The sequence below is a fragment of the Ramularia collo-cygni genome (assembly GCF_900074925.1).
Source record: "Ramularia collo-cygni strain URUG2 genome assembly, contig: RCC_scaffold07, whole genome shotgun sequence".
In the NCBI taxonomy this organism is placed as follows: domain Eukaryota; kingdom Fungi; phylum Ascomycota; class Dothideomycetes; order Mycosphaerellales; family Mycosphaerellaceae; genus Ramularia; species Ramularia collo-cygni.
In genome coordinates this window covers 1380096-1393079 of record NW_019716261.1, presented here as the reverse complement: position 1 = coordinate 1393079, position 12984 = coordinate 1380096, and the positions used below count along the sequence as shown (strand labels likewise).

At 49.9% G+C, this 12984-nt stretch overlaps 3 protein-coding genes; 1 reads left to right on the top strand and 2 right to left on the bottom strand.

Moving 5' to 3' along the window:
• Nucleotides 1–4967: 4967 nt before the first annotated feature.
• Nucleotides 4968–5490, bottom strand: RCC_05473 (uncharacterized protein; the record flags this gene model as incomplete). XM_023770744.1 has 2 exons in its annotated part: nucleotides 4968–5338; nucleotides 5424–5490. 2 exons carry the CDS (start codon nucleotides 5488–5490, stop codon nucleotides 4968–4970), a joined length of 438 nt encoding a protein of 145 aa, XP_023626512.1.
• A 2022-nt stretch (nucleotides 5491–7512) lies between these two features.
• RCC_05472 (uncharacterized protein) lies at nucleotides 7513–8274 on the bottom strand (the record flags this gene model as incomplete). Its single annotated transcript, XM_023770743.1, has 1 exon — nucleotides 7513–8274. The coding sequence occupies one exon, from the start codon at nucleotides 8272–8274 to the stop codon at nucleotides 7513–7515; it is 762 nt and encodes a 253-aa protein (XP_023626511.1).
• Nucleotides 8275–9931: 1657 nt separating this feature from the next.
• RCC_05471 (uncharacterized protein) lies at nucleotides 9932–10282 on the top strand (the record flags this gene model as incomplete). The annotated part of the gene is made up of 1 exon (XM_023770742.1): nucleotides 9932–10282. The coding sequence occupies one exon, from the start codon at nucleotides 9932–9934 to the stop codon at nucleotides 10280–10282; it is 351 nt and encodes a 116-aa protein (XP_023626510.1).
• Between the last annotated feature and the right edge of the window lie 2702 nt (nucleotides 10283–12984).

Here is a 12984-nt window from a genome sequence, read left to right as displayed (position 1 = left end):
CCTGCGGAGAGCGAAGTCTTGGGATATTGTGGAGATGATCGAGGGACATCCTGTTACCATAAATAATCCTCATATCGTCAGCTCTGGTCTTCACCTGTTCCAGAACTCCCAGCAGAATTCGTCGAAGCGAATCGTAGAGCTAGCTGGTCCCTCGGTCCTTCTCGAGTTGACGAAGATGGGAGGGGAAGCTCCTTCGTCTCTTCCTAAGACGATAAGGTAACGTCGCCATTCAACTTTGGGAACCTCCTCAATTTGGATGATGTCAAGAGTAAAGGCTTTGAGACGATGAATACCTACCCATCGTCTTCAACCCGATGACAGGGAGAGTGACCATTCCACGCGTGCCACTGCTCAAGTAGCAAGACGGGTTTCCTGCGCCCGGGCCGCTAGCACTGCGGTGAAGGAAACCCGCCACGAGCACCGCACATACACAAGCGCCACCTTGAGTCCTAGCAGCAGCATCAACTGTCGCAGAACAACGCATCCTCCGTCAACCGCGTACGCCAGCAGTCCCGCGAGTTTCCCCCAACATGAACGAACTCATCACATGAGAAGCTGTCCCACGTCTACCGCCACCATGGCCGTAAAGCTGCGGCGTGCAAGCCTACAAGGGCTAGGAAACCCAAGAAWCCCCCGAGAAGCCGGCGCGCAAAGCGGCGGTTCGAATGGACGATGATGAGAACAACGAGGAATCAAAGCAGACGGCTGCGTGTGAGCACGGCAGCAAAACACAAGGGAACGATGGCTTGGCCAGACCGACAAAGCCCTTCGAAAACTTCAGCCAGGCGAAATTATCTGACTCTCAGGAGAATACGGGCAGGATGCTAACTGCTTCACTGACAGACACGTCACAAAAATGGGCTCTTCCACTCTCACCCTCGTGATCCCATCATTCCTACAGGTACCGCGGTCGCTTCCAACAGCCTCGCTCACCCAACGATCGTTTGGACGAAATTTTTGAAGAAGGATCAGAACGTGCGGCGTTGACTTTTTTGTGGGAATATCCCGTCAAGTCAAAACACTTCGACTGGACGGAACTCATCCTTTTCCGATGGCTCCTTTTGTCGATTTGAGCCCGTTCGTATCAGGTGACTTCWCTTCTACTCCCTGGGCCTCCCTCCCCGCTATGCCACTGGCTTGCACGACCACTTCGCATCCAACGTTGCGGAGGGTAGTCTGCATGAGCTGATAATGGATGACCACCGATCCTCAGACTTTCGTATATAGAACAGTAAACAGGCCCCGAAGTTCTCTTGCAGGTTGAGAAAGAGCTGTAGACTCTGCAATTGTTCAGCGGTACCCGAATGTCCCGACACTCACAGGAGCTGGATGGCAAATACCACACCATCGCACTTCGCAAAATGCCATATCGATCTCTCCAACGCGAAACCCTTCTTGCGGAGAAGGACTAGAAGAACTTTTGACACATCGGTGAAGCGGGCTTCAGCTGTACGTCTTACTGCTTGCCTGATATTCTCTACATACACGGTATTCTACAATGTGCACATCTCAGCTGATGGGTGGGCTTGGCACCGTTGCGTCTCGKAGACGTCTAGGTTGTAGAAGGAGATCTACTGGCATTGTTGAATCACTCTGGAGTCGCGTTCGAGACGCTCGTTCCAATGAATATGAGAATTGACACAAGCTTCCGGAGGTCAGTCAGTCTTGACAATCAACAAGAGCTTCAATCCTCACCTTCGTTGGCTTCACCTTCGTGTGCTCCTTGCACTCAATACTGAGGATATCTTGTCCCCCTTGATTCTCAACACTCAGGTGCGAGACTTACAGCTGCCCGAGGACTTGGCACGACAACATCGCTACCACTTTCACAGCCCTCAAGTTACTGGAATTGGAGAGCCGTCTGGCGATACGGGAAACGCTATAGCCCTTTTGTCTTGTTGATCATCACCATCACGATGGAGACTTCAGGGTTGAAACTATGAAATTACTCATACGTACGATGCCTGAATGCTGGAGCACATGTACCCATTTTGTGGCCATCGTGGACTCGGAGGCGAAGGATCTGGGCTACGGGGAATCCACTCTAGAATATGCACGCGGTGTTGGCGCCACGCTCCTTTGACGGCGAGCTACCCTTCTTACATCCGCAAAACCGCCTGTTGGATTTGTTCATGATGGCCTGATATCCTGTGGCTTTGAGTGGACAGGTATTGAAGTTTCTATGACGTCCAGTCTATTTACAACAAACGCTTATTGATACTCGTTGGGTGCCGATATGGGTACTTATCACGCATACTTCTTTTCACAACTCTCTGCATCGAAATGTTCCATGCACATGAGCGACGGTTCTCTAGACAGCAGAGAACTGTACGGATGTTTCATTCCGAAAGGAACGAAGCGGTAAACCGGTCGCTGGATGCTATGCATATCGCCAAATCTCATGTACCYTTACGACTCCCTAAGCCAAGTTTATTGACGATACTACCGGATCTATTGCATCGAGAGGAACGTCAACTTGAAGATCAATAAATGATCATTGTTTGACCTCTTCTACAGCACATGGAAAGAAGCAAAGTACAAGTCTTGACCTCACGAGAATAAGAGATTTGTGGTGTACACGCCTGTTGATCGAGTCGATAAGACGCAACTAACATGGCACCTAACTATCGCACAAGATCATGGCCACGGAGAATATTAACCAGCTTACAATACTTCTCCATCCATCTCTTCGATCATACTTAAATGCACCATACTTTAACACGCCCGAGAGAAATCGAAAAGGTCACTCGCCGACTCATTCAGCCATGTGTCAATAGAAGCATTATTCCCCAAAGCATCTCCACCCAAAACCCAATCATCACGACATTCCCACGAACCATTCATACCCCCAACCCATTCCATTCTGTTCTTTCTCCACACCAACCTCCAAAAGAACAACCCACACTTTCTAAAAATCCCACCCCAGTGTCCATACCCTATCCCCCCTCAAACGTACCCACCACCTCACTCCCCAAAGAAAGAAGCAATCCAATCCCCACAACGAACCCCTCTCAAGCCCAAACATGCACCACCTCACATTCGCAGAATCCCTCCTCATCTCCGTATGGCTCTTCCTCTCCTTATTCCTCATCGCCGAAGTGGTTTATTGTATCTTATTCCCGATTTTTCTCTGGTATGAAAAGAAGAAGAAGAAGAAACGGGCGAGATTCATTCGACAGCAACTTCTTGAGGCGGGGCTGGGGACTCCTGAGTCTGGAAGGAGGGGAAGTTTGCCGATGACTGGGGGGTATGGGACTCATGGGGATGATGTTTTTGAGTTGAGGGAGTTTTAGGAATCTAACGGCTCTTTCTTCGGATATGAATCATGTGATGTTATTATGACTTGGTCTCATGCTGTATTCCACTGTAGAATCTAGGATTCGGCTCTCTATTGTATGCCGGTGTATCAGACCTTCAGGTTCCAAGGTATTCGCTGTGTAGAGCTTGCCTGTCTCGAGGATCTGGAGCTATGCCCTGGAGAACTAGGATGATAGTCAGCGAAAATAAAAGTATACGCCGCGGTGATTTGAAGAATTATGCACATACCTTGCTTGATAAACGCCATGAACGCGTAGGACACTCTCCTCATTCATCAAAGCTCTCGGCCTCTGTACTACTGCCCAGTTGCATAGTAGACATGACCAGTCGATTGAGATAACGCTCTCTTAATCCCCCATCATCTCCCACAAAATCATCCTCTACGGACGAATCTAGCGCTACGGCCGCAGCACTCTAGGTGGCGGCGCTAGCGTCTCTCCAGCCTCCATCCGTGGCGCATGAAGATAACCAGCAGAGAATTGTGTAGGCGAAGCTGTAGTCGCAGTCACCACGCCCGTGCTTCCCTCGCCGCTTTTCTTTGAAGAGCATCGGCAAGGCAAATACCCCGAGCGGCCTCCCAGATCCCCATCAAGACCTCGCGAGCGAAATTCTGCATGCGGATGAACATGATGACGATGACGGAACAGGCGGCCGCGAGGATTAGACGCGTGATTGCCATTCCGCAGTCTGCCATTGTTGTGAGGTGGTGGTTTGGTGATGGATGGAGGTGGATTGGTTGTTGAGTGATGTTTTATTGATGATTTTGCAGTTATGAAGTGGGTGCTGTGTAGGTAGGCTCAGCTTTTTCAAGCTCGTTTAAGATCTCTGTTTGTTCGATTTTTCTACTTTGCGGCTACCTTGTTGAGGGTCTGTCTACTATTGGCATGGGAACATGACCTGTTTTCATGATATCCTATATTTGGAGGTCTTTCTTTGGCAGTCCTAGCCAGGCGGATCCTTCTGCTCTACGGAAACGTTCATGAGGAATGTCACAGCCCCTTTTCCGCTGGCACTTTGAAGACGGAGTACGAAGTATGGTGTTGAGACTGGAATACTCCATGGAACGAGAGCATACCCCACCCCTTCGACGCGAGAATCAAATTTAGAACTCCTTCTCGAGCCCTCGAGTCTAGGTTCAGCGTTTGTCTGGGCATCTCCTGGCATTTGTAGTCTCTACTAGCTCTGTGGAATTGTTGGCAGCACTACAGCTACTCCAGTGACATGGCGTGTGTATATTCCTCTTAGAAAGGACGATAACCTGATTCATCTGAATCCCAACTGCCTGCGGGTCCTCCGTTCGATGACAAAGTGGGCTGTTGAAGACACTGTCTTGTTGGCATTTGTTCCTCTCGGCAGCTTTGAATCTCTTTGGGGACCTTGCCTCTACATACCAGCAGGATCTCATCAAATTACTGTCATCCATGGTAAGGCGTGTCTACTTCGTTCAGCCTTCCGTGCCCGGGACAGATGCCGCGAGCAGCTAAACTGCAATTGAAAGCCCACTTTTCAACACAACGCCTGCTCACATGGAACCAACACATCGTGGGTAACGACACTGCTTTCTATCAAGAAGGTTGAGTATAAGTCACCCGTGCAAGAGAAACGTTACGACTGATAACTCTGCTGCAACAGTTCCAAACAGCTTGACTTCACCCGCGCGATCTACTCGCCAATCGATCGCCTCCCACACCATAGGCCCAATCAAACTCGTCTACCGCACGCGGCACCCAACTCGGCGGATCCCTCTCATATGCCGGAGGCGGAATCGACGGCGGCTTGAACTCTGCAGCAAATTCCAAAGATATTCCTGATCCTGTTCGTACCATACCAGCCTCCACTTGCGACGCGTGCTCGAAGTCTGGGGCTACGAGCCCGGCGGGCGCCTCCATCTCATCCAGCGAATGGCCTTCATTTTGCTCTGAATTTCTACCATTCCCCTTGTTCCACGCCTTCTTGTACGTTTGAGCCACATCTTGCGAAATCCGCGTAATGGCCAATCCGAGGCTCCTCACGGCGGCTGCTGTGCCACGGCAGGCGCGCACCAGGAAACCCCCAAATGAAAGCCAAAGTCGCGTAAGTGAGGCCGACTGCGCATTGCAACAGACCTGCGAGGCCTAGTACGCAGACGATGACAATGAAGGTGATCTGCACGTCGCTGAGTCCGGGTGACATGGTCGCTGGTGTTGGAATGGCTCGCGAGGTTGCTTCGTGCGAATTTTTGCAGACTGGTGCTTGGTTGTGGCTGTTTTGCAAGGGAGGGTGGTTAATCTTTTTGGATGTAGGGTACTGCCGCACGCTCACTCTTCGAATCATCAGGAACAATGCGTTGGAATGGTTGCGGAGTGAGCGATCAGTTTGCCGCGAATCGACAACCACAACGGTTGCCACGAGGCCTTAATTGCGAGGTCAGATCTCGATACCGTTTGAACTGCCTGATGGAGTGAATACTCCGATGGTAAGATCGTTGAAGTGACGATCCCATCCAACAGGCAAACAAAGGACTGCAATGGTACATCTGCCGGAACGTTGTCTCACCGCCTAGCCTGATCTTCTGACTCAATACAGTAAGTACATACTCCCTACAAAGAGTGGGAACTTTGCAGCCCTGACATCTTGCCTCATTCTCCGTCGACATCCACCCATTAATGACAGCTTCAGGAATTTGCAGATAATATACAATACATTCCAACAACCGACTGCTTTACAAGCTATCTCTGAGATGATAGCGGAACGTACCAAAGGTCATTCATCCAAGCAGTAGGGAATATGTCAACTCAGTCATGCTGACACTCGCACCGACGGTCCATCAGGAGATGAGGAAGAGGACACGGGATCTTCAACGACATACAACTCCAGCCTGCCTAGATTGCTCCCTTATATTCTTCCCGACCTCAGCATCAAACCCGACCAACGCTACCTAACAGTTATACACAACAGCACAAACACTCCTTCAGCTCTTGACATCTCCGCATCAATTCGCAGCCCTCACGACCGTTCCGAAATCGTACAATCTCCGTAAAGTAAGTCGAGGAGAGAAGGAAGTCCCGGAAGCTAGAGTTAATACAAGAGCGTCTAGGCATATCAACTTCCAAAGCTCAAGATGATCAATCAGAAACATATTGTCATACTGGCTGTGCTCGCGTTGATTTTTGGAGGGTTAGCAATAGCCATTGCTGCGGTTTTCCTGCTAGCTGGAGGCACTTGGCGAGGTCGTTGCAGAGCTTGCTGCTGTGGAAGAGAGTAGTGTCGACGGATTAGGGGATTTATCTACGATCTTGGTACCCTACGCGTGGAGCAGGACGGGAGTGATGGTGAAGAAATTCTCCAAGAGTTATGGACAATGGTGCTGACCAGAGTTGGAGGAAACGTGAGAYCTATGATATCTACGAGTTCAACTCATTGAATTCATCGCCTGTCTTTGAGCGCAACGTGCATTTTTCACGATTCAAAATCCTCATGTCTGGGAATCTTTTGCAATTGCATGTCCGAATATTTCACGGGAAAGACTCGCCTCGTCGACAATTCCCAGTGTAGTGAGGTCAATTTCAGGGGCTATTCAGTATCTTCGCATTACAGTTCACATCACGCTTCATTGCTATTTTATAACGAGGGCACCCGTCTCTATGGAAATGATGGAATAAACATGGTATCTATCACGAGATCTCACCGGTGCATTTATAAGGACTGCCGCTTGTAACTCTGCATCTTTCACTAAAAAATCAACAGGCTAAAGAAACAAAGCGAAATCTTCAACCCATAACGACCTAAAACCATAGTATTGCTCATTAATCCGAGATCTTTGGGGCGACTTAGATAGTACCTGATACCTTGCCAAAACGACTGTTTGCCGCGATTGTTCTACCTATCTCCTTCGGCGGCACAACGATCAGCATTCTGATTTATTGCTGGGTTGGTGGAGGTACGGCGTGTTCGGAATGTTTCTCGAAAGATGGATGGAATAATGAGAACAAAATCTGTAAAATCAAAGGATCTAGAACTGGGTGCACTGGCAGTGTTTCCAAGTCGAACCGAATACTCAGAAAAAGTCACAGACAGTCTCGACATGAAGTCTCAGAAATGCGTACCGCAGTGTGTATCCAATCACCAGTCCAAAACCGCCTCCCAACCAAAACTCCATGCTCCCTAAACAGTCCATCCAAACCACACCTCTACTCCCCAGCACCACAGCTCCGCCTACCACCCCCTCCGCACAGCAGCCATTCTCACAGCACACCCCTGATCCCACCTATTCCCAAACGCCTCTAGGGGAAGCCCACCCACCCTCCTCCCATCGCGCAGAACATTCGCCGGATTCGCCGCAATGCTCGCCACGTGCGCCGTGGTATACAAATCCAGAGTGTGGTTTTCCTTTGCCCACAAAATGACTTTTGTAAATCTACCAGCGTCGTCGCCGGTGGGGAAATTTACGATTCCGTTTTGGACCATGCGGAGGGTTGGGTGAGTTGTACTTAGCGTGATGTTCGCTGGGGGTGTGAATGGCGTTGTGCATTGGGTGGGATTGTACGCTTGCGCTTGTTGTTGGGATTGTGCGCTTGTTAATTGCTGGCCTTGGTTGAGTGCCACGAAGGGCTTTAGCTCGGCATAGCCGGAGAATGGGGGGTTCGAGGAGTCCTGGGAGATGTTAGGAGAAATCGGCGGATAGCTATGCGTAGATATGCGTACGAAATTTGTGACGCCATATTTATTGTCACCGGCAGTCTTCTTTGCCTTGCGCAAAGCGTTGGAGCGCTTTGTGTACTCCTCCCTTTGCAGCGCCCCGCGCGCCCACAGTTGTGCCTTTGCTACCAAGGCCATGGTCCATCCGTTTCGGAAGAAGCGTAGCAGGTACTCGGGCCACATTGAGTGGTGCGGGTAGAATACCGCTAGTTCGACCGCGCTCATTGGGACATCTGGGAGAGGCCAGTTTGAACTCAAAGCGGACGGGACCTTGGACATGGTGCAGGAATTGTGGATGGGAGGTATATGCTGGCGTGTTGTATGTATTGTTGCTTGGTCTGATGAGTATACTCGTGAAGATGTGGAAGCTGGTTGGGGATTGCTGGAAGTGGATGTTGTTGATGAAGAATAAAGGTATTTTGTAAGAGAGATCTTGAAGTATTTATTTACGCGTTCGTGTTTGTTTGCGTCTGTGCTCATTCATGTGCGTTCTGTTACACAAAGCTTGCTCCCGCTTTCTGGCTGATTGTAGTGAATATTTCTTTGTGGGGCTCCGCAATTCTCTATTCACCTGGCTGTCACAGAACTCTCAGACTGTTTGAGCACTGTCCACAAGGTTCCAGGGGAAGATACAGCGGTACTGTACAGTGGATATGTCGGGACTGCGAAGGACGGTCGGCACCCCTACAGCGAACTCGAGTCACCACCTCAATCTTGAGCACCAAGCATCGACCTCATCTTAATTTTTGTTCTCGAGAGATTCATAAACATACCTTCACGATCACAACATAGTGATAAGCGGCTAGTACGAATGACAAGATCGGGGAGCCGTGCCAAGACCCAGCCCCTTTTAAGCAACACCAGCACGACGCCAGCCATACTTGACCGTTATGGCGCATCAGCAAACACCTCGTGAATCGCACAGCAACATATGGCGCGATATTGGTAGACTTGATGAAAGCAGATACACAAAGAAGCCGTACTGAGATCCTCTTAGACTACAGGATGACTGGACACTGCGGGTAAGAGTACATGCAGCAAGCGACAAGCCCTAGCTAGCTCGACTGCCACTTTTCAACACGACAGACAGGTACCCCTTGCAGTGGAAATTGGAATGCACTTGCATTGTAGGACAAGTCCAAGCATTGAGATTGGCAGAACAAGGCCTAGAGGATCAACGCACACAAAGTACGGCCTAGACCTTACGCACCTTAACACTAACTCGACATTGTCTGGTCCAGAAAATAAAAGCTACAGCCGTATTTACAGAATGAAAACAGGACACGCCTAGCATCAAGCGTAGAGAGACAGGAAATATATGGACGTAGCAGAAGCTCGTGTGGCAGTCAATCCAACCCGAAAAATAAATCCAGAGCCTAGAACCCGTGGGCAGTCCCATCAAAGCGGTACAAATTGCTCCGAAATCGTCCTTGTAGCGAGGACTGGAGTTTTGACGCGGCATTGTATCAGCGAGATGACCTATCTCTCTACATGTCATTGACGACCATGCAGTTCATGGAGGTTAACACAAAGCCATTATGCTACGCGAGACAATGACATCTGGCGAAGAGATGAAGCTCTTCTTCCTCTCGACATCAATACAAAGGAATTCAATGCCATTGTCCTAAGACTGCATCGCTCGAATCCATAGACCCCTTCTTCTGCGTGCGACAAAGCATTGTCGACGCAGAGCTTTCCACCAGAGTCGATATAGAGAGATCTTCAAGACCGGCAACAATGTAATTGATTCGGTAGATTCTTCGTTAGCATTTAATCAGCCATCCTCCTAGGTAGAACTCTAGAATCAAACCTCCAAACATCCGTGTCGGACAGGCTCCACACACAACCCACCAACCAAACCATCAAACCACCCACCCACCAAAACCCCAACATCCCAGCTTCCAAAAACCAACCCTCCACCCTCACCCCTCCCAAAATGTCAAACCCCCAGAAGGAAACCTCCCTCTCAGACCCCCTAAGCACTCCCTACACAGTCCTCATAATTTTCATAGTTCTCCTCATCCCCTCAATCATCATAACTTTAATTCTGTGTCGGAAACGTATACGTAAAGCTTTACGGCGTCGTAGACATGCGAAGTATGTCGCGCGGCGGAAAGAGAGGCGAGAGGAGTATGCTCTTAGAGATACGCGGGAGGAGGAGCGGAGGCATCAGTTAGAGGAGTTTCTGGATAGTACTTCTGTTAGAAGGCTTTCTACTGAGGGGGGATTGCGGGGTTGGTCTATTTCTCTTCCTGCGCCGGCTTTGGTTAGGGAGGAGGGGGTTTGAGTGTCGTTTTTTCTTTTTAGGGGAGTCAAATAATTTAAATTTTTGATAATGCTGTTTCAGATACGCTGTTTCAATAAGACTGATGGCGAAGTATGCCCGGTGAATATGGCTCTTGTAGTATGTTGCAAGGGTATCCCCGGCGAAAGTAAAGCTGTTGGAAGAGAGTAGCCCGCGTTATGACTTGATGCCGCCTGACCTTCTTGTTGAAGTTGTTCTAAGACCATGGAGGCGATGCGTTTCCGAACACAGCGACCGTATAAGTGCGTGGTGTTGGGACCGGAATCCCTAGTCAGAAGTCTTGTCTTGCCGAATCCAGCGACTGGACTGCTCTACTCGCTCAACCCAAGGACTACTCTTCGACAAGTAAGAAGTCTTGAAAGCTTGAGTCGAAGGAGGACGCTCCGTCAGGCCGTATTCTCCGTACGGCTTAGAGAGAAAGAAATCAATCCATTGTTGGTGTTACAAAGCATCTTATCGCGATTTGAATGCATTGTCCTCCGTGCTCTTTCTCATCCTTTGTTCTAGCCATTACCTCTACGACGCGCTCTCGAAGCGCATTTGCTTCCTCCGGAATCGTGAGAAAATCGCTGTAGTAACGCGCTGTGGCGGCGCTGGTCTTCATGTAACCACTGGCCGAGTATTGCTCCATCGATGTCGTGGCCTTGCTGGTATGGACGATAGTGGCGATCACTCGGTCTTCAGTCTCACTTCAGTCAGGTATTTATCAGCTTCTCAAAGAAAGTTTCTCTGCAGCTAATGTCTATCGTTCTTGACAGCGTGCTGACTTCTTCTTGCCATGTAGTGCTGCTGATTGATGCGGGTAGCTCAGCAGCAAGTATCCTACCTTGCTGGTTGGCAGTCATTCTCGAGATCTCTTCCCAAGAGGAACTGCGCTTACATGCGTTCCGCGAAGTCTATCACGCCAGCTTCACCGTGAGTCAAGCCAGAGGTCCTTGGAAAGAACCAGCATGAGACCATGTCATCGAATCGGAGTCATCAATGCCGTTGCTCCATGATCTGCAGGTACTTTCTCCATGATTCCATTCTGCGGCTTCCTGCATTTCTCCATCATTCTCTTGCTTCACCCGTGCGTGTCTGTAATGATCCTTGCGTCCTCAAGCTGCTGCAGTCAGCGGACGCTGCTGTCGAGAATTTGACGGCGGCCTGAACGTGAAGTCTCCACATCGATCTCATCAGTAGGTTGTGCGGAAGTGACTGGAATTCTCGTGCCTGCTGTTGCTTGCAAGTAACCTTCAGATGTGCGTATATCGCCGTGAGGCAGGTCTGCGCTGTCACCATCGAGAAACGACATGACTTCCGCGATGGAGGATGGTCTTGGAATTCTCCCTTCTGCCTATCCCCGCTTTATCTGGTTTCCTCGCGCATCTCTTGATGTCCCCCAATCGCTGTAGTTTGTTGAAGATTTCTTAGTTCGCCTCACCAGGCCCAAAACCCCTGGCGGGAGATTTCTTGCCCACCCAAAATGATTTTGCTCGATATTGCCGAAACGTCGATTTGGAAAGTGCGTTGAACTCGTGAGGATCGCAATTTTCGACGTCCTAGTCTCGCTGGATCGCTGGTGTCCGGGATTCGTTGAGATTTCGGGGTAATTCCTCATGCTCCATCTGCCTGGTCACATTCTCTGTAGCGATCTGGACGGTCTGGATAGAAGTGTGGTCGTCCGGGCGAATATGGGACAATCTTTTGGCATGTCCAAGACTTAACGGCATCAAATAGTGTGTTATATAGCGAAAACTGATTCAACATAGAAGTGTTTTGAAGTTCAGCGGAGGTGTTGCGGCTTTCTGGAGGTGCTGTTTTGGTGAGAAATTTCAATTTTTTTTCGACTTTTGCGACGACTTGCGGCTACTCGTCTCTGCTGCTACGACATTACGACATCGGCGGCTATGGCATGTATGTAACATGCGGATGCAGTAGACAAGCATGCGAGCGCCTCTCCCCGCGTCGAGATGGCTGGTGTGGAGCGATAATTGCTGATATTGCTGCAGATGCGGATTTCACCACCACTCACGGCACCTGAATTTTTCGAGACCTTGTGCCTCAAATCTGGAGAACGTTGGCCTTCTCTCGATTCATGCGCGACCATCTAGGTATCTCACTGGTAAAGACAACACTGGCGCTTCACGAGAGCCTGCGGAAACCGCCACGATCCGATCGCCACCGCAGTCGCGCCTTTTACCTTTTACCCTCTCCCTCGGACCCCATCGGCAGCGCATTTTGGACAAAAGAAACATCCAGTCAACGGTTGCTGTATCTGACCCTCGACCGATGGGCCGTTTTTCTCTATAATCCCACCCTTGGCACCGCTGCAATGCTCCCCAGCGCCTTATAGTCATCTCCGTGAGCCGAAAGCATCCCTACGCTTGATACATGGAGATAACACCGATTATCCAGCTAGACGAGTGTTGGATCCTTCACAATGAATGATTCGGGGATTTTGGGGCGTCCTAGTACGCAGGTAGGACCTGACGCCATACCCGTACTGGCCACCACACAGCTATTCAATACTCCGCAGGTTTTGTTACAATCATGAGAGAGGAAGGTATTTCCATTCATACTGGTGCCGGAGATGGCACGCTGTGAGGTAAGTGTGGGATACCGGCCAGATCATGCCCTCTCAGCAGTACCGCCCGGCTGCCGGGAGTACTCAAGCCTAGGCGCGTCCTGCCACTGGTCATTTG